This window comes from Leptopilina heterotoma, unplaced genomic scaffold (assembly GCF_015476425.1).
Source record: "Leptopilina heterotoma isolate Lh14 unplaced genomic scaffold, ASM1547642v1 Lhet_36, whole genome shotgun sequence".
Taxonomy (NCBI): domain Eukaryota; kingdom Metazoa; phylum Arthropoda; class Insecta; order Hymenoptera; family Figitidae; genus Leptopilina; species Leptopilina heterotoma.
In genome coordinates, this window is record NW_025111040.1 from 1096538 (window position 1) to 1117159 (window position 20622).

At 23.8% G+C, this 20622-nt stretch overlaps 2 protein-coding genes and 2 long non-coding RNA genes across 4 annotated transcripts; 1 reads left to right on the forward strand and 3 right to left on the reverse strand.

Moving 5' to 3' along the window:
* The first annotated feature begins 2934 nt into the window (after window positions 1–2934).
* Window positions 2935–8035, forward strand: LOC122505485 (acylphosphatase-2-like). Its single transcript, XM_043617142.1, has 3 exons — window positions 2935–3292; window positions 5102–5228; window positions 7898–8035. The coding sequence occupies exons 1-3, from the start codon at window positions 3220–3222 to the stop codon at window positions 8010–8012; spliced, it is 315 nt and encodes a 104-aa protein (XP_043473077.1). The 5' UTR covers window positions 2935–3219; the 3' UTR covers window positions 8013–8035.
* On the reverse strand, window positions 3387–5929 carry LOC122505488. The gene is made up of 2 exons (XR_006301923.1): window positions 5775–5929; window positions 3387–3426 (listed from the first exon to the last, which is right to left on the reverse strand). It is a non-coding gene; the product is annotated as an uncharacterized LOC122505488 (long non-coding RNA).
* On the reverse strand, window positions 7396–8638 carry LOC122505487. The gene is made up of 3 exons (XR_006301922.1): window positions 8384–8638; window positions 7888–8062; window positions 7396–7630 (listed from the first exon to the last, which is right to left on the reverse strand). It is a non-coding gene; the product is annotated as an uncharacterized LOC122505487 (long non-coding RNA).
* Window positions 8639–8857: 219 nt separating this feature from the next.
* Window positions 8858–20154, reverse strand: LOC122505509 (rab3 GTPase-activating protein non-catalytic subunit). Its single transcript, XM_043617180.1, has 18 exons — window positions 19971–20154; window positions 19769–19879; window positions 19420–19501; window positions 17567–17687; window positions 17152–17353; window positions 16696–17023; window positions 16076–16516; window positions 15148–15527; window positions 14572–14946; window positions 14294–14494; window positions 13763–14210; window positions 13567–13661; window positions 13070–13318; window positions 12432–12787; window positions 12022–12243; window positions 11474–11764; window positions 11087–11245; window positions 8858–9699 (listed from the first exon to the last, which is right to left on the reverse strand). The coding sequence occupies exons 1-18, from the start codon at window positions 20053–20055 to the stop codon at window positions 9547–9549; spliced, it is 4299 nt and encodes a 1432-aa protein (XP_043473115.1). The 5' UTR covers window positions 20056–20154; the 3' UTR covers window positions 8858–9546.
* Window positions 20155–20622: the final 468 nt, after the last annotated feature.

Consider the following 20622-nt stretch of genomic DNA (forward strand, 5'->3'; position numbering starts at 1 on the left):
AATATTTTCAATACAATTTTGATTAAATTCCTCACAAAATTAAATTATTTTTGAAAAATTTAGTTAAATTCTTAACAAGATTTTAATTATTTTCATAATTTACAAAATTTTTCTAAGGAATTTAATTATTTTAACGAATTTTAATAAAATTCTTTGCAGAAGTTCAATTCTAATTTTTTCAATTTTATTTTAAAAATTTTTTATTATAGATATTCTTGATGAGAATTGAAATATTTTCAATACAATTTTTTGAATTCCTGAAAAAATTCAATTATTTTCGAAAATTTTAATAAAATTCTTCGGAGAAATTCAATTATTTTCAATACAATTTCAATAAAAATTTTTAAAAGAATTCAATTATTTTAAAAGAATTTTAAAAAAATTCAATTACTTTGAAAATTGTTCATAAAATTATTTATGAGAATTGAATTTGTTTCATAATTAATCAAATTCTTCGCAAAAAATATATTATTTTGAAAAAATTCTTTGTAAGAGAAAAATGTAATTAAAAATACTTTGAAAAAATTAAATTCTTTTCGGAAATATTAATAAGATTCTTAGAAGAATTTCAATCATTTTAAATAATTTAGATTAAAATTTTTATGAGAATTGAAATATTTTCAATACAATTTTAATTAAATTCCTGGAAAAAATTCAATTATTTTCGAAAATTTTAATAAAATTCTTGTCAAGAATTTCATTATTTTAAAAAAATTTAACTCTTTTCCTAAACAATATAATTCTTCCCAGAAATTCAACTATTTTTAAAGATTTTTCTAAAATCTTTATAAGAATTCACTTATTTTTAGTAGAATTTTAATAAAATTCTTATCAAGATTTTTCGAAAGAATTTAATTGTTTAAAAAAATGTTAATTATAATTCAATTATTTTTCTTTTATAAGAAGTTAAATATTTTTAATATTATGAATTAAATTTTTCGTCAGAATAAACTTATTTTTAAAGATTTTAATTAAATTTTTGTCACGAAATTGAATTATTTGGAAAAATGTGAATAATTTTCTTTTTAAGAATTCAATTATTTTACATTCAAAATTCTAAAAGAAATAAAATAAGAGAAATATCTTTAATTGAAAACTATTTTGAAAATTTTTGAAAAACTTTTTGAAGAACTTTAATTGAAAATTTTTGGTTTTTTTAAAACTTTAAAGCATTAAATTAGAATTTAATTAATTTTTATTTTCAAAAAATTAAAAAGAAAAATTATCGCCAAAATTAGGAGACGAAAAGCAAACGAAAATAACCAATTTCAAACTGCGAACAGATTGTTAATCATTATTATTAATTATTAATTATTAAGATAGTTTATTAATATAAATTTCTTATTAAAATATTTCTCTTTAGTTTTATTCTTTGCTTTTTGCCTATTTAGTTACTAAATAAATAAATTACTATCTTATTTTTATTATTGTAAAAATTTGAGAGCAAAAAAAGAAATTTGTTTCTATTCAAATATTTATGAAAGAAAAGGGAAAGGGGGCTGAAATTTCCCCGATTTGTTATAATCAGAGCAGAAGATGAGGACCTTGAAAAAGTATATAGTGACAATAGAGAGCTCGCGATAAGCAGATCATCGTTGAATTGGACTAACCTTCTCCCCCGCATCCTGTACACCCCGCAGTCAGTTTCTCTTGTATGGCAATTACTACGTCATCGCGTACTAATAATTAATTAACTGGAATAATGAACGGAACAATGGTGCACGACTCGATGGGAAGTGCTTATATCTTCTCTCTCTTTCTCTCTCTCTCTATCTCTCTGTATGTCAATCTGCAGCTGTCCTCCTGCCCTACATATTTTAATAATATTTATATAATCGACTACAAAAATTCAAAACTCTATAAACACTTGAAAAAAAAGAAAAAAAGAAAAAAAATTAATTCATATAATATTTATACCTTCTATAGGGTAGGCATTTTTTAATTCGACAATTTTCTAATCAGCGAGTGAGTGTGTAGTCTCCAAACAGGTCAAAGTTGATGAAATTGAGTGCAAAGTTGAAACAAGGCTGCGCTCTTGAACTTCTCGCGTGGAAATTCCAAATCAATTATCCTTTTTTGTTCTTCTTTTTTTTCAACATTACGATTGAAATTTTGTCTTCATACCTGAATAGAAAAGAAAAATAGAATTAATAATCAATGAGAAATAATGGATTTTTAAATTTATTTTTTGTTTCAAAATTTCAATTTTTTTAATTTAGGAAATTTTTTAAAATACTTTTTTAAAATACTTTTTAAAAAAACTTTTCTAAAAAATTCGAACTAAAAATTTATATTCGAATATTAAATTATTAAATAGTAAAATATTAATTTTACAATATGCGAATGATAAAATTTAATTCTACTTCGTCTGTTTTTCTAAATAAAATAAAAAATTTCTAAAAAATACATCTACAATTTAATTATTCATTCACGTTTCCGTTTTATTTCGAAAGTGAAACAAATCTCGCATAGTCAGACAAACTTAAGTAGTTCAACTTAAGATTTGAAGAAACAATTGTTTTCTATTCTTTTTGTTCCAAAAAAAAAAAAAAATTTAGTTCTTTCTAATTAATATTAATAATTAAAGAACTGGAATAAATTTCAAAAATTAAAAAAAATGAATTTCAATTATTCAAAATAAAAGCAATTTTAAATTCCGAGACAAAAATTTTGTATAAGGAAAAAGTTAATCTGCGTTTTTAATGCACTATTTTTACATAATTGAATTTTAAACTAAATTTGTTCTTTAGAAAATTTATAATTTATTTTCTTTTTGCATTTAGAAAAAAAAGAAAAGAAAACGTTCAGTAGAAGTAGATAAATTTTTTCGCGATCGATTTTCAATCGATCGCCAATGGCCTGATGGCCCTGTGACCGCGAGTGGGGAATCTATTTGAGGCATTGAAACTGTCGCGATGCGACACTTAGTGCAAAAGAAAAATCAGTTGATCAGTTTAGAAAATTGTGTCGTTGTAAATGTGTTATTATCTCAAAAACAAAACAATTCAAACATAATTTCATTTTCTTTTTTAAACTGACACAATAAAAAAAAAAATTACGACCGATTTTCTTTTCGAAAATTCAAAATCTTATTCAATATTTTAAATTCAATTTCTCGCAAATAAAATTTTTTTGCAAAGAAATAACGAATTGTACACAGAAAATCGGAAACGAACCTCTTTGTTTTATTTTTTTTTCTAAATTGAAAATTTCTCGAGGATGGCGTGTTGTGATCCACTTCGAGATGAACCAATTCTCTCCGTTGAATTTGAAGTATTCGGAAAGGTGCAGGGTGAGTTTCAATGAGAAAGAGAGATGACACTTTGATTGCATATTCGGTCAACGGAAGTAAAGAAGCAGGTCACGTTCCGTTGAAGGTCAAACGAGTGCGTGTGAGGTGCAGAAAATTATTCTTCACTTCAATATCTGCAAAATATTAAAATTAAATTAATTTCTCCATTTAGAAAGAATATATTTTTATTTCATTTTATTTAATTATGGTAATATTTTTTGCAATCATCGAAAACTGACAGAAAACAATAATTTCAAATTCAATTTAATTTTCAAATTCAATTTAATTTTCAATTTCAATTAAATTCAATTCAAATTTCAAACAATTTTAATTAATAATTTTAAGTCTTAGAATTTTTTTCATTCGTTAAAAAAAATGTAATATTTATCTTAGTTATTTGCTTTTTTGTTTCTTAACTTTTTTTCAATTTTAAAATTAATGTATTGAAAATCATCGAATTTTTGCAAAGAATTTTATCAAAAAATTTGATAATAATAGAATTCTTTTGAAGAATTTTATTATTCAGGAAAATAGGTAATTGAATTCACGCGAAGAATTTTGTTAACATTTTTGAAAATTCTAGTTAACTTTTTTTTAAAGCATTTATTTATATTGTTTTTTAAATAATGGAGTTTTTTTTTATAATTTTAATTAAAAATTTTAGAGAATAATTGATTTTTTTCGAAAAATATAATTAAAAATTTTTTTAAAAGTTAATTCTTCCAAGAAATTAGATTAAAAATACAAAATAATTGAATTTTTGTAAAGAATTTTACTATTTATAAATATATTTGAATTTTTTCGAAGAATTTATTAAAATTTTAGAAAATAATTGAATTCTATTGAAATTTTTTATAATAAATTTAAAAAAAATTGAATTTTTTCGTTTTTTTGAATATAATCGAATTTTTGCAAAGAATTTTACTTTTTATAAATCAAATTGAATTTTTTCGAAGGATTTATTAAAATTTTAGAAAATAATTGAATTTTTGCAAATATTTTATAGCGAAATAAGAAAATAATTGAATTCTTTCGTAAAATTTTCTTGAAAATAATTGAATTTTTGCAAAGATGTTACTATTTAAAAAAATAATTGAATTATTGCAAAAAAGTTTATAAAATATTTGCAAATAATTGAATTCTTTTCTAAAATTCATTTAAAATAGTAGATTATATTAAAAATCATTGAATTAAGGATAATTTTTGAAAATACTTAAAATTTTTTCAAGAATTTTATTATTTTTAAAGATAATTGAAATTTTGATGAGAATTTTTTTTTAATATTTGAAAATAATTGAATTTTTGCAAAGATTTTACTATTTAAAAAAATAATTGATTTGTTTCGAAGGATTTATTAAAATTTTAGAAAATAATTGTATTCGTTCGTGAAATTTTATTCAAATTTTGTTTAAAAATAATTGAATTTGTGCAAAAAATTTTCTATTTATAAAAATAATTGAATTCTTACGAAGAATTTTATTAAAATTTTTGAAACTAAAAAGCAAGAATAATTAATTATTAAATTAGTTAATAATTGAATTTTTTTTAGTTTGAATCTGAAATTATTCAAAAATTCATATTTGAAAAAAAACATCTTGTAATTTGCATAATAATAATAAATCGAATATCACGTTCCGCGCGCGTAACATTTACTAATATTTATTAATTTTGAAATCTGCGATAATAATAATTAAGAGCAAGTTTAAAAGAAATTGATTGAATGAAAAAATTGCAAAAGCAAAGAGAGATTAAAGTTGTAAACGGGGAAATTCAATAACAATAATTAGAAAAAAAAATTACTATCTTCAGGTTGTTACTTTCCAAAATACGTCAGAGATTTATGTCAACAACTTGGAATTTGTGGCTGGGTGAAAAATACAAAACGAGGAACAATTACTGGAAAAATGCAGGGTTCCGAATCACTTGTTGAACAAATGTAAGTTTTTTCCCTTATTTTTCAAATTTTGTATTTTTAATTTATAGCGTTTAGTTTCTCAACTCTTTTTTTTACTTCTTTAATTTAAACTGTGAAACTAATCTCAAAATCATTTTTTTAATTTAAGCTGTGAAACTAATCTCAAAATCATTTTGTTTTTAAATTTATGCTGTAAAACTAATCTTTTTTTTCTTTTTAAATTTAAACTATGAAACTAATTTTAGTTCTCAATTTCTTTTTTAAATTTCGCAAATTTCGAATCAAATTCAATTAATTTAAAATAAAAAATTGATGATAAATTTTTTTTTGTAATTTTGCCAAATTTGAATAATTTTGAGCATTCTTTTTTTTCGAAAATATCGCATAATTATATTTGATTGACGTTATTTTGTCCACCTTTTGAAAGTGACGTCTATACTAAATGCGTCATGATAAATTTTGAACGCACGATTCTTTCAGACGACGATTTGTGTCTATATTATATTCGACTGTCATTAAAAAGCCCGTGACCTCAGAAGTAAATTTGCTGAGAGTAGATTCACGTACCATTAGATCCAAGACTGACTTTAATGACAATTTAATGAAGTAATAGGCCATCAGGAACAGGCGTCATCGTCTCCTTCTCTTTTATTCGCGACTTATCGCCAAAAACATCTTTCTCAAGATTCGCTTCTTTTTCCTTTCCTCCTTTCTTTCAATTTTTCCCTCTGAAAGTATAAAAAAAATTATTAGAAGATCAAACATTTAAAATTATATTATATATGGAAATTTATAGAAATTATTTTTATTTTAAAGTTTTTTATTTTATTTTCCCTCCAAAAAAAAAAATTTACTAAAAGTACATACGACAAAAGCCTTTGAGATTAAACTTTTTGTCTATTTTAGTTTTGTAATAAATGAAAATTTAATTCTTTATTAGTCATAATTCTTAGAAGTTGTTTTAGTTTTTGAATGAGATAAAACTAAAATTATTAAAGTCAGGAACTTTAGGTACATTCAGCTCCTCGATTGTCAAATCTTATTAAATGCAGATTATACATTTTCCCAATGACGATCTTTATGAAATAATTTGAGTGATTATTCCATTTAAACGGTGACGTATTTTAAAAATACAATAACTCGGGGGAAAAATCCTCTCCCTCTCTCTCTCTCTCTTTCTTTCTTTATAAGAAAAAAAATGCAAAATTCAAAGAAATATTACTCATTTTTTGAATTATTTTTCGTCACTTCAATTTGTTCCTATTCGTTGCATTCACTCGGTGAAAATTGATAATTCAAAATTATTGAACAGATTTAATAATAATAAATTGATAAATTAAAAATTCAATACATGAAATATTTAAAAATGCAAATTAAGAAAATAAATTTTCATAAACAGAAATTAGGAAAATAAAAAAAAATTCGAATTTTTTCCTATTCGTTGAATTTATTTAGTGAAAATTGATAATTAAAAATTATTGAACATTGATTTAATAATACTAAATAATAATAAATTCAACCAAAGAGAAAAAAAATTGCATTCAAAAATGCGAATAGAAATAAATAAAAATTCGGAAAAATGCGAATGAAAATAAAAAAAAAAGAATCTGTTTTTATTCGTTGAAATTAGTGAAAATTGATGATTAAAAATTATTTATTTAACATTGATTTAATAACACTGAGTTATAGATTTAATAGAAAAAAATTAAAAATGCAGATTGTGAAAATAAATTTCTTTTTAAACACAAATTAGGAAAATAAAAAAAATTAAATATGTTTGCTTATCGAAACAATAGATTCTCGAAGAAAAAAATAGAAAATCGAATAATTAGACCTTCAAATTAACAAAACGGTATTTAACAATGACTATTATCAATAACAACAAATCGGTCGAGGCTGAAAATAATAATTAATTGGCTTCCAACCAAAAAGGAAACAGTCTGCAAGTTATTTTAAATTGTCAATTTATCAAGGTAGGAAGAAGAAAAAATACATTCTTTTTTTCATAAAAAAAAGAAAAATAAATTTTGTTTTGTAAATCTATAGTACAAAAAAATAAAAATAAGAAAATAGGAAATTTCTTTTTTTGTATTTAAAGAAATTTTTCATTTTTGCTTCTCTTATGGAAGAGAAAAAAAATAGAAAAATGTCTTCTCGGTCTGAATTAGCTAATTATAATATAAATATATATACTTGCAAAATTGATGAACGATGTCATTGTTGAGTGACAGTTTCGTTGGGCCAAATTGGCCGCAGGGCAAACATCCGCAAAGCAACTCACAATATAAAGCTTTTCGATGTCAGGCGAACATTTGGGTCTCGATATCATCCGACGACAAGACTTTTGTCCTTGAATTTTCTTTTTTCTTTTTCAGCTTTTGTGCTTTTCTCACGATTTTCAGGCCAAGAAATCAGATAAGAATCTGCAATGATAAATTAAGAATAAAAGCACTACGGAATAATTTTTTTAGGTTCAATTTTAAATTTCAATTTTTTCACTCGTCTTTCTTTTATTTTCTATTATAGAAAATTCTTTCAATTCTTTTACACAATAAAATTTTAGAAAATTCTTTTATTTTTCAGTATTTTTTAACAGTAAAAAATGTTAATTTTTGAAAAAATAGTAAACTGGATTGCAAAAAATTCGAAATTAGTTTAAATAAAAATAAATTATACTCACATTGTTTCAGGACGCAGTGGTTGTCGACTGAGGGAAGTCCAGGAAGTCAAATTCATCATTGCGAATTTACAAATATCGAGCATGTGACAAGGGTGGGCTATCCAAATTTTGCTATTCGTTTCTAAATCTCCAAGAAAAATTCCTCGTCTCTCGTAAAAAAAAAATCAAGAATCATCTGGAGAAGAAAGTAAAACGAACACAAATTAAGCAGTGAAAATACCTATAAAAAACCAAAATTATCCCTCTAAATCATAAAAATTAATATAAATTCGATTGAATTTTGAAAAATAATCGAAATCCAAATTTAGATTTAATTCACAAATTAATTTGAAAATGAATTCAAATTTAGATTCAATTCACAAATTAACTTGAAAATGAATTCAAATTTTTATTCAATTCACAAATTAATTTGAAAATGAATTCAAATTTAGATCCACTTCACAAAAATTATATCTAAAAATTAAATATATTCAAAAAATATAATTAATTTACGTACAATAATTTTGTTTGTTCTCCAAATTTTCCTCAGGTGTTTTGCGTGGACAGAAAAAATATCCTTCCTTCCAATTTTAGTCCACTTTTTTTGAAATTAAAAATAAATGTGTTGCGTTCACTTTTTGTGCGAATGAATGAAGAACTGAATGAAGAAAAACAAAATAGAAAAAGAAAATAATTGCTAAAACCATGTACCTCAAAATAATTTTACAGCGGAAAACCTAAACAAAAATAACTTTTAATTTAAATAATAATAATAATGTAAGATGTAATTTTTCTACAAAATAAATGATTGTAACTCAATTAAAAAACTTGATTATATAATTCTTTTTTACCCCTCGTTTTTGTTTGTTTACTTTTATTTTATTTCTTACTCGTTCCTTTACTTATTTTTTTAAAATAAAACTTTAAAGAAACTAAACTTAGTTTTTTTTAAATTTGTTAGAAATTAAGTACTGATTATTAATTAAATAAATTTTTAATTGAAATGAAATATATTTCGACATTAGGATCTGCCGTTTATTGTCAATGAAATAACAACAACAGATTTTTACATCGAAGAATTAATTTATCTTCGACCACAGCCTTAACACACAAAATGTCATTCTTCGAACACAATCATTCCTATTGAATTAAATTAAGTGTGAATACGTCATAGCAGAGTGACATTATTATGGTAATTATTTGCTATTAACAATTTAACATCAACGAATGTAAATATAATTTTCTACTGTAATTATCTTTTTTTTAAATTAATCGAAGCTTATATTTTCATATACAATTTTTTAAATTTTCCTTCTTTTCTTTTGTACATTTTTTCCCCTTCTCTATTTTTTTTTATTGCAATATATCACACTACACTCCCGTGACTCGAAATATTCTCTCTATAAAAACAGAAAGAATGCTATAAAAATGCAATAGCAACTACAATTTTTCTGTAGTTTTTTTTTTTTTTTTTGTAAATTTTCATTTTTAAGTTCGTCGTGAATTTTTTTTTGGAAAAAAAATTACATGGCGAATATTGACACTTGGATTTTTTTGTAATTTAGTTAAAACTGTTTGTTTTTTTAGTGACTTACCGAATTTATATTATAAAAATTAAGAAAAAAATTGATATTTTCCAAAAACAATGGAGAAATGTTTTTTTAATTTGGATTCAACATGTCACGTTTTTCCCTCGAATATGAACATTGCGTCGAGCATCATTTGAGCGATATGATAATCACAATGTTTCTCTGTTGCCAATCTTGAGATGCATTTCACTAATTCAATTGTGTCGGCGTTCGATGATTTTATTGACATTATGTTTGGTGAAGTCTGAAAAGATAGAAAATTATTAAACCTTTTTTTCTGTTATTAAATATGAATGTTAAATTAATATTAAATTAAATCTTTTATATTAATAATCGTTGTATTCCGGTAATATCTTCGTTAATTGAAATTGAATAGTTTGCTTTTTGTTTCCTAATTTTCAATTTTAAAATTAATGAAATTCAAATCTATTGTTTTGAACAATAAAAAATACCAAAATATTTTGGTAAGAATTTTCTTAATATTCTATTTAAAATAAGTGAATTCTTATAAAAAATTTTACCAACATTTTTCAAAATAATTGAATTTCTGAGAAGAATTCTATTGTTTAGGAAAAGAATTGAATTTTTTAAAAGTATTTTATTAAATTTGTTTCATATAAAGAATTTAATTAAATTTTTGCAAAGAATTTTATTAAAATTCTTGAAAATAATTAAATTTCTGCGAAAAATGATATAAATTATGAAAATAATTAAAATCTTGATAAGAATTTAATGAAATTTTTTGATAATAAATGAATTTTGTGAGGAGTTTAATTGGAATTGTTTTAAAAATAATTCAATTCAAATAAAGAAATTTTTCAAAATTTTTCAAAATAATTGAATTTTTTTGAGAAATTTGATTGAAATTGTATTGAAAATAATTGAATTCCTGCGAAGAATTTTATCTAAATTCGTTAAAATAATTAAATTCCTTGGAAAAATTTCGTAAATTATGAAAATAATTAAATCTTGTTAAGAATTTAATTAAATTTTTCGAAAACAATTGAATTTGTTGACGAATTTAATTGAAATTGTTTTAGAAATAATTCAATTCTTATAAAGAATTTTATCAAAAAATTTTAAAGTAAATAAATTTTTGCTAAGAATTTTTTTTTAAATTCTTTAAAAAGTAAATAAATTCCTGCTAAAAATTAAATGTTATAAATTATAAAAATACCAGAATTCTAGCTAAGAATTTAATTAAAATTTTTAAACGTAAATGGATTTTTTGGGGAAATCATTTAAAATTGTATTAAAAATATTTCAATTCTCATAAAGAATTGAATCAAAATTTTTAAAAATAATTGAATTTTTGGCTAAGAATTTTATCAAATTTTTAAAAACAATTGAATTTATTTTGAGAAATTTTATTGAAATTGTATTGAAAATAATTGAATTCCTGCGAAGAATTTTATTAAAGTTTTTAAAAACAATTAAATAATTAAAATTAATTAGTAAATTAGTTAAGATATTGAATTATTTTTGAATTTTTAAGTTTGTATTATTCATTAAATTATTTGCAAAGTGTCTAATATTAAAAATAGAAAAAATTGACATTAGTCTAATAAAATTACTAAAAAATAAGAACTTTTTTAAAATTATATTTGAAATTAGACAAAGAAGTGTTTTACCCAAAGAAGACTCTGTAAATATGTTGTAAGTGCCGGATTTATTCTTGAAATTTCTTCCAAAAGATCAGGAGCTTTTGATAAATACGTCATGAGTCTTCCTCCAGCGATTGGTAATAATTTCGATGCCAATTTTTCCGTATCGTTAACGGCAGTTATCACCTGAAAATTCAAACAAAGAAATAATAATTTAATCAACAATTGTAATAGAAAAAGATTGTAAATTTTTATTTTCAATTTAAATTTTGTTCAATTGAAAAATAATATTTAATGTTAGAATTTTTCGAAATTTTAGAAAAAAATACTATAAAAATGGAATAAAAACAAATATAGAAAAATAAACGAATTTAAATAAATATTACAGAAATTTTTTTAGTTAACTCAATTTACCTCTTCGGCGTGACGATCAAAATTATTACTGTAAAGTGCGCAAGCTTGATGTATTCTTAAATCGTCATTATTAATTTTCCATATTGACGCCAACATTTGACATTTATTCATCCAATTCATTGCCTCCTTTGAACTTAAATTATTCTCCATTTTACTTTCCTGATGAATCAATTCCATTGACGATGAAATAACATAGCAGAGGAATTCAAGTCTAAAATTGTCACGTTCTTTATCTTGATACGAAACAATCACAGCCTCGTCGTGTATATTTTGAAAGAAATAACGTTGAGCCTTCATAAAAGAAAATAATTTTTATCTTTAAAATTAAAAATTATTTAAAATCTTTTTTTTTAATAAATTACATACTTTTTCTAAAAATAAAAATTAACTGAAAATTAATATAAGAATAAGAAAAGAAAATAGTAACAACAGAAATATAAGAACAATAAAAAATAATAAATAGTACAATAGGACAAAAAATAAGGAAAAAAGGAAAGTAATTTTTCAAAAATAGAATGAAAATTTATAATAACAAATAAAAAACTCACTATGGAATCGAAGAGATTGTTCACGGGTTTGGTTACTTTTAAATTAAAGTGCGCCATCATGACGAGAACATTAGCCAATTGAAGATGCAACATAATTAAATCGTCCCAAGCGAGTGGTTGAGAAACGGCAAGAGTTGCAAAAGGTTGCGGTCCTGGTGGACAACCTTCCCACAATTCTTCCGATTGAACAATCGATCGACTCTCTGCCTCCATAACGTCCGCCTGTAAATGAAATTAACTTTTATCCTCAAATAATCAATTGACAGAAAAATAAAAACCAAAGAATTCATAAAGCCAACAACTCGAAAAGTTCAACCAAAAATTTCCAATAGTCTATAAATTAAATAAATTAAACAAATAAAAACTGAATTAATATGAAAATTTAATATTAATTTTATAATTTTATTTACGTCTAAAAAAATATCGAAGAACGTGACGCAATGATCGAGAAATTTTGTGAGTTGAATATCAGAGATTCCAATGTCCTGAATGCATAAGCGTTCCTTTGGTAATTTCCCCAATTTATTCATTAGTTTTGAAGCAGCCTCTAAACGTTCTTTAATGTGTAACGTCCACAATAGAGAGCAAACACCCTGTTGCATACGTTTCCTTGGAATTTGTCGTAAAATTCCCAACGCCGCCTCCAATGCCTCAAGATTATTAATATCTTTACACCAAAACATTACATATTCCCAGCAAAGATTAGCGAGTAAAACACTACTCGTTAAACTATAGGGGAAATGTTTCTTCAATAATGATATTTTATCTGCAAATACGAAGAAAAATAGATAACAAACAAATAAACAATAGACAATATTAATAATAGACAACAAAATAGATATTTACAAATTTTTGATTTTCATAATTAATAAAAAGAATTTCAGAATTAAAATTACTTTTTTTTTACTTTTACTAAAAGAGATTCGAAAATATAAAATGCAATTAATAATGAATAAATAAATTTTATAAAAAAAATTATGTAAATTGTATATAACTTCTTATAGAATTTAAGATAATTTTCAATTTTTTTTTGTCAAATAGAAATTACCAATTACGTAAGACAAAGCAGTTTGATCGTCTTTCGCTTCACTTCCAATTTCAACGGCTAAAGTAAGCAAATTGTCACGATCCTGTTTAGTCAATTCCACTGCACATGCTTCATCCAAAGAGCCAATTCGTTGCATAGGATCCTTTGTGGCTTGAATTTGTTCAAATTCAATGTCAGTGGTGTCAATTAATCGAGTTGGATCTAAACCCGCAGAACTCAACCATTTGGCTACAATTTCTGAAATTGATCCTAAAAGAAAAAAATTACAAACTTTAATATAACACAATATAACAGTAGAATCTCGATTATCCGAACTAATTCTGACAGAAGCTGGTCTGAATAATTTCAATTATTTTCAAAGAGAAAATCTTTCAAAATTAATTATATATTGTAATAAATTTTGTTATTAATATTTCATTATTAAAATTAAAATTGTTAACAAAAATTAGAAATTTAAAATGTTAGAGTTGAAATTGAGTTAAAATGTTTTTGTTTACCTTTTCCACTAGATAAGACGTAACCCAATGAAATGTATTTAACTTCGTATGGCAAAGTATAATACGGTGTTGAAGCATCCGACGGTGGTTTTTGACTGAAAAGTATTCCAAATTTTGTAAAAAAAATGCAAAACTAAAATTACTCAACTTTCATTATATACAATTTATAATATAAAAGTATAGAAAAAAAACTCACCTAACGATTGCATTTAAAATTGTAATATCTTCCAAATTTGCAATTAAAAGGGAAAATTGACACGTGTCCTTGCTGACATTTTCCCATTCACTTAATGAACTATGTGTCTCATCTTCAGGCGAAGAAGTAAAATCCTTTTCCTGCGAATCTTCTCCCTTTAATTCTGCAATTTTTCGACTTTCCTTTTTCTCTATCGTTAATTCGCCAATATTTCCATTATCAATTTTTTTCTCCTTCTCATTATTATCATCATTATCAACAGGTTTCTCATTTGAATTTCCATTATCATCAATATTAACAATATTATTTTCTAAACGCATTCCAACTGCTCTGCACACCAATGCTGCTGTTAATGCATGAAATGGATTCGATGCCTCGGTCAAAATTTTACGAGCCTCTCTCCACCATGAGGAAGTTTCATTATAATCGCTACAAATCTCGTTCACTTCTTTTTAATCGACATGAGAAAAAGAATAAAATGTAAATTTTATTTATTTAAAAATTTATTTAAATTAGAAAAGGAAATCTTACCGGGTATTGAACAAATGGCACGAAGAAGTTTTGTGAAACGTACTAATTCAACTTCTAATGGAGCACCACGTTTTTTCTGTAACCAATAAAGAAGAGCGAATTGCATCATTGCCATAGGATGAATGTCACTTTTCTTCGCTGCTTCTCTCCATTTTTCTGTAGAATCGTCCGAATATAACCAACCCTTGTATAATAATTCAGCTGAAATGAAAAATTAGAAAATTCAATGAAAATATATTTTAATTTTCGGTCTTTTGCTAATGTGAGAAATTAATTACCAGTTTGACATTTTTTCTCAAGAGATAAATCTTTCTTGAGATTTACAATTCCAGCGGTGCCAAATTGAAAACATGAGAGAAAATCATAAAAACGTCTACCGTCCTCCTTGAATGAAACTTTAATTTTCGATCTTACTTCCGGATGTTTTATTTCCTTGACAGTGTCGGCAAGTTTTAAAATACGTACAATTTCCCTCTCGAATGTGAATAAAATGGAAGATAACATTTTTGCATCTGGTATTTTATCGCCTGCGACGGTATTATATTTTGGCGGCTGATCAAATTGAATTCGTAAATATTTATAAAATTCGACGACTTTCTTTAATTGACATATTGTTTGATATAAAGTCTTTCCCGTCGATTGAAGATCTTCGTCTGAAACAATTGTTTATTTCTTCTTGAGACCAGACAAAATTAAATCAAAATAAATTAAAATAATTTACAATTAAAAACACTTTTCTTCTTGAAACTAAACAAAATTAATTCAAAATAATTAAAAATCGTATTCGATTTAATTAATTATAAAATTAATATTTTTTTAATTGAAAAAAACATTCTTCCTTAAATTGAACTTACTGTTTTTTTCGAAATTCTGATTGAAACATTCAATAGCAGTGAGAAGTGCATTGGGCATTGAATTTTTATAATTGATCAACATTTCAATGATTTGCAAACGAATTTCATCGGTTTTCAAATCAAGGCAAATATTTCTAATCATATTGACAATTGTCTCCTCGTCGAATTCCTCCTCACGTATAAATGTTTTTAATTTTTTAAATAGATGCAAATCCCTCGCTCGATCGCCGTTTTGATTGTTTAATGCAAAATGAAATGGCACAATCACTTCCTTCATTCCACCCAGAGGATCAATGAAAACACAAGGATATTGTGCACGATTTGGCGTTGATAATGTCACATCATTCAGACCCGATAGACCATAATTCGTATAAAGTAATCTGCATGCAAATTTTTTATTTTAATTTTCAAAACGAAATTATATTATATTATTTTTAAAAATTAATGAAATATGTTTTTAAAAATTTAACTAATTTAAGAAGAATTTGAATTATTAAAATTTTTCAAAAATCTAAGTTTTTTAACGTTTCTAATTAAATTTATACAAAATTAAAATTTTATAAAATTTCATATTGAAACCCTTCTGAAGTTCATCTATTTATGAAAATAAATTCAGTTAATTTTGAAACATTTAAGTAATTCATTAAATATTTTCTATGTAATAATTTTATGATAGTTCTTCAAGAATTAAGCTATTTAAAAAGAAATTATTGTCAGAAATAGAAAAAATTGAAGTTTTTGTACTAGAATTAGTGGAAATTTCATAGTTTATGAGGAAAACAAAATAGACACAAAAAATTTAGAATGTTCTTATGGATTTAAAAAATGTAATTTTTTCCAGTACTTTTAATAAAAATCCCTGACCTTTGACAACCCTGTTAATTAAATTATGAAGATAAAAGGAATAAATTTAATACAAATAGTGTACCTTCCATTTTTACTAGCCGAGAATGAAGTAATTTTCGTTCCATTCTGAATACTCCAAATGTCAATTAATCCCTTTTTCGGTGCATAAATAACGAGAAACAGTGCACGACGCATTTGCATATGGGAAACAACTCCAGGATTTGCTTTACGTTCTTTTCGGCTAATTCTCTGTTTCTCCTCGTTCACCTCAAGCCAACCGCATTGGGCGTCTCGATAACCTTTCCACATTCTCATTGCAATTCCTTGTCGATTGTCTATTAAAATAACACGTCCCAATGAATCCATTACCACTGAAAGCATTTTATTGGGACTAACCAGCACCGTATTTCCCTCACGGAAAATATCACTCAATGCAAAACGACACATCATTGCCTCGGCTGGTTCATTAACAGAGCCCTTTGGTTTCTCTTGCACTGAAGATTTCGAATTTCCCCGAAACCATCTGTTTTTTTACATTTAAGATTCAATTAGAAAAATAAACTAAAATAAATAATAATATAACTAAATAAATAACAAAATAAACTAAATAACTAATAAAATTAATAAAAAATAAAATAAAATCTATATAATTTACTAATGATTTTCAGCGAATTTCACAATTAAAGAGAAAAGAAAACTTACGGAACTGCTGAACCAATGGCACTGGCGACTTTATTGGCCATTGCAATTGCAACCTCCGATAAAACGGGAGCTTGTCCACCTTCTAAGGCATAATGAAATCCTATAAATGGCCTTTTTCCCGTGGCCATTACAAGATTGTGTTGCGGTGCACTTGAACGATAAGAAGCGGAAAAACCACCACAAAGAGATGCAGTCATTAAATGATCAAAAGTATTGACTGTCGTCATTCCAATAACTTCCGTGTCATTCGTAACATCCTGATTTTTAAATCCCAATTTTTTACAAACAATATTTGTCATTTGCTGCCGATCGTTACAATTTGCCTTCACTGAAATAAAATTTAAACTTATTGTTTTCGATTTTATATCTAGAGTATTATTAATTATAATAATAGTAATATATTTTATAGAGGAAAGAAAATTTTATTACAAAAAAATTTCTTTTTGTAAAATTTACCTCTGGCCATGTAATTTCTACATGCTTTGAGAGTTGAGAAAAGAGGGAAACCTTGAAGTAGACAAACAACAGATTTATAGAGAACGTAAATTTCTTCTGACGATTGCACTTCGCCGGAATGTCGAGGAGCCGAGAGCGATTGACATTTTATACCTAAAATACTCTCATTGTGAAGTTGCTCTTCAAGTAATAAAACACCTGTCTGTTGGAGAACAAAATTTATTTTAAATTAAAATTTTTAAACGTAAATTAAATAAATTTTTTCCACTTGACAAAATTTTATAATATAAAATTAAATTTTAAACTACAATAAAAATACAATACAGTAAATTAATTTATACAAATCATATGATATAAAATTAAAGACAATAAAAATTAATTTCTTTTACAGTTTTAATCGATTTTATTCACTTACTTCTGTGTAAAATCTTAAAAATCCAGAATCTAAACCAACAGCGAGACATGTCCAGTCGATTCCAGTTCCGGGACTTGCTTTTCCTTGTGCTATCAAAGGAAGACATAATATTGAAGTTATTCTGAAATAAAAAATTATCCAATTATAGAAAATTTTAAATAAGCAGCAAATATTACGAGCGAAACGCTGTATTTCATTTCTTATTATTATGCAAATTGAAAAAATTTGTTATTTTCAAATATTAATTTTAATTTTTGAATAATTTATGATTTACTTCAAAATTTCAAAAAAATTCAATTATTAAATAATTTACTAATTAATTACAATTATTTATTCTTTTCAAAAACTATAGTAAAACTCTTTGCAGTAATTCAATTATTTTCAATCCAATCTCAATAAAATTTCTCAAAAGAATTCAATTATTTTTTTAGAAATTTGATAAAATTCTTCGCAAAAATTCAATTATTTTCCAAGCAATTTTAATCAATTAAAAGAATTCAATTATTTTCAGAAATTTTAATTCAATTATTCCAAAAATTAAAAAAAAAATCTATAGAAGAATTGAATTATTTTCAATACAATTTTTATTGAATTGATTGAAAAAAAATAAGAAGTCAATTTTTCTCATAAATAAACAAATTCTTCGCTGGAATTCAATTATTTTTATAAATAATAAAATACTTTAGATACATTCAATTCTTTTAAATGTAATTCCTATTAAAATTCTTCACAAAAATTCAATTATTTTCCATGCAATTTTCATAACATTTCTTAAAAGAATTCAATTATTTTCCAAAATTTTAATGCAATTTTTCGCAGAAATTCAATTATTTTCAAAAATTTGAATAAAATTCTATAGAAGAATTGAATTATTTTCAATACAATTTTAATTGAATTGATTGAAAAAAAATAAGAATTAAATTTTTCTCATAAATAATAAAATTTTTACAGATATTCAATCATTTAAAATGCAACTTTCATAAAATTTGTCAAACAAAATCAATTATTTAAAAGAAATTTTATAAAATTCTTCTCAAGAATATAATTATTTTTATAAATAATAAAACTTATCGTAGAATTTCAATTATTTTTTATACAATTTTAATTGAATTCCTCGAAAAAATTCAATAATTATCGAATAATTTAGTTAAATTCTTAGCAAAATCTCAATTATTTTCATAATTTAAAAAAATTTTCGCAGGAATTTAATTATTTTAAAGAATCTTTTCTTTTAAAAATCCACTTACTTTCAATAGAATTTTGATAATTCATAATTAATAACATGTCTCGAAAGAATTGAATTATTAAAAAAATTGTAATAAAATTTCCCTAAAGAATTTAATTATTTAAAATATAATGTTAATTGTAAAATTCTTTGCACAGAATTTCATTTATTTTCAAAAATTTTGAATTTTAATAAAGTTTTTACAAAGATTTCAATTATTTTAATAATTAATAACATTTCTGGAAAGAATTGAATTATTTAAAAAGAATTAAAGTAAAATTTTTCCTAAGAATTCAATTATTTAAAAAAATATTGATTGCAGAAATTCAATTATTTTGAAAAATTTGGATAAATTTCTTTTGAAGAATTCAATTATTTCAGATTGAAAATTGTAAATGAAATAATGTAAAATAAATATTTTTAATTGAAAACAATTTGGTTTAATTAATTTTTTGCTATTTTTTTTAACTTCATAGCTTTAAATTAGAATTTCAAAGTTTTTAAAATGTAAAACATTAGAAGGAAAAATTACCAAAAAAATTAGGAAACCAATAGCAAAATATAGATAAAAATCATTTTTTACCTTTTATTTTCCTTTTTCTTTAATAAAAGTAATTAATAAACTCACTTGTGTTGATATTCTATTTCTCCGTCCCACAAAATATGAAATTTATTTTTAACATCATCTTGTTCCAAAGAGTCCCATTTAGCTGAAATTATTTAAAACATTTTTTTAAATATTTTTTATGAAATTTATAAAAAACAACAATTTTTAGGTTAAAATATTAAATATTTTGTAAAATTGAAAGAATTGAAATTATGACGGTTGGTGCAATTAATTAAATTATGTAAATAATTTTACTATAACGCAATAAAAATTATAAGAACCTTTTGTCCGATAATTGTTAAAGAATGTAAAACAATATATAGATATAAACAATGGAAAGACAATAACCAAAATAATAATTATAACTTACAGATTAAAATGACAACTCTTGTATTCCAAGCTAAAGCGAGAATATCTCCAGCAGGTGAGAAAGAAATTAAAATATCCTGAACGGGTAATTCGTCAACAGGTACTTGGATTACTGTAAATTGATATTATTAATACGTGTTGACAAATAAATTGACAGATGTTTAGAATTGTTCCATTATATAGAAAGGGAAAAAAACACTCACATTTCGTGGCATGCACACCAAAAAGACGTCTTTTCACTTCTGGTAAATCTAATAAATTAGCGATTTTTTTAATTTCACAAGACATTTTCTTATCTGGGCAATAAATTATAAAATAAGAAACATTTATTTAGGAAGGAAAAACATTCTAGACCAGATGACTTCTAACGGCCATTTTGTATAAACTGATGTTTTTCGAAAAGTTCGTAGAAGAAATTGTGGTTTTAAAAATATTTATTTATTAGTGAATGAAAAATATTAGAATTAGTAATAATTATTACTTGGCTAGAATGTAATTTTAATTAATTGTATTTGTAAGTACTTGCAGAAGGAGAAAGTTTTAAATAGTTTAAATAAATTTTTAAATATCACAAGGAAATTGTCTCGATTTTTTAAATTTCCCTCCACTTTTTATGCTACGTACACACTGTCAAAGTCAAAAACGTTGATTGTAAAGAAAATTTTGAATAAAATAACACTTTTATTGAAAAACGGTTAAATATATGAAATGTATTAACAATATTCTCTTAGAAATATATTATAGTAAATGAAAAATTGTAAGTGATTTTTAAATTTCTAAAATATGCGTAAACTCCTAATGAACACGTGACATAGAACGTCACTGTTGATCTTCAATTATCTCTTTTCCCATTGG

What these genes read in the sequence shown, in the direction of transcription:
- LOC122505485 (XM_043617142.1), top strand. Translation starts at nt 3,220, where the DNA reads ATGGCGTGTTGTGATCCACTTCGAGATGAACCAATTCTCTCCGTTGAA. An exon ending in AGTATTCGGAAAGGTGCAGG is followed by an intron (nt 3,293 to 5,101) that starts GTGAGTTTCAAT and finishes TACTATCTTCAG; the next exon opens with GTTGTTACTTTCCAAAATAC. An exon ending in GAATCACTTGTTGAACAAAT is followed by an intron (nt 5,229 to 7,897) that starts GTAAGTTTTTTC and finishes ACATTGTTTCAG; the next exon opens with GACGCAGTGGTTGTCGACTG.
- LOC122505509 (XM_043617180.1), bottom strand. Translation starts at nt 20,055, where the DNA reads ATGTCTTGTGAAATTAAAAAAATCGCTAATTTATTAGATTTACCAGAA. An exon ending in TAGAAATTACATGGCCAGAG is followed by an intron (nt 17,024 to 17,151) that starts GTAAATTTTACA and finishes ATTTTATTTCAG; the next exon opens with TGAAGGCAAATTGTAACGAT. An exon ending in TTGATCGTCACGCCGAAGAG is followed by an intron (nt 11,246 to 11,473) that starts GTAAATTGAGTT and finishes TTGAATTTTCAG; the next exon opens with GTGATAACTGCCGTTAACGA.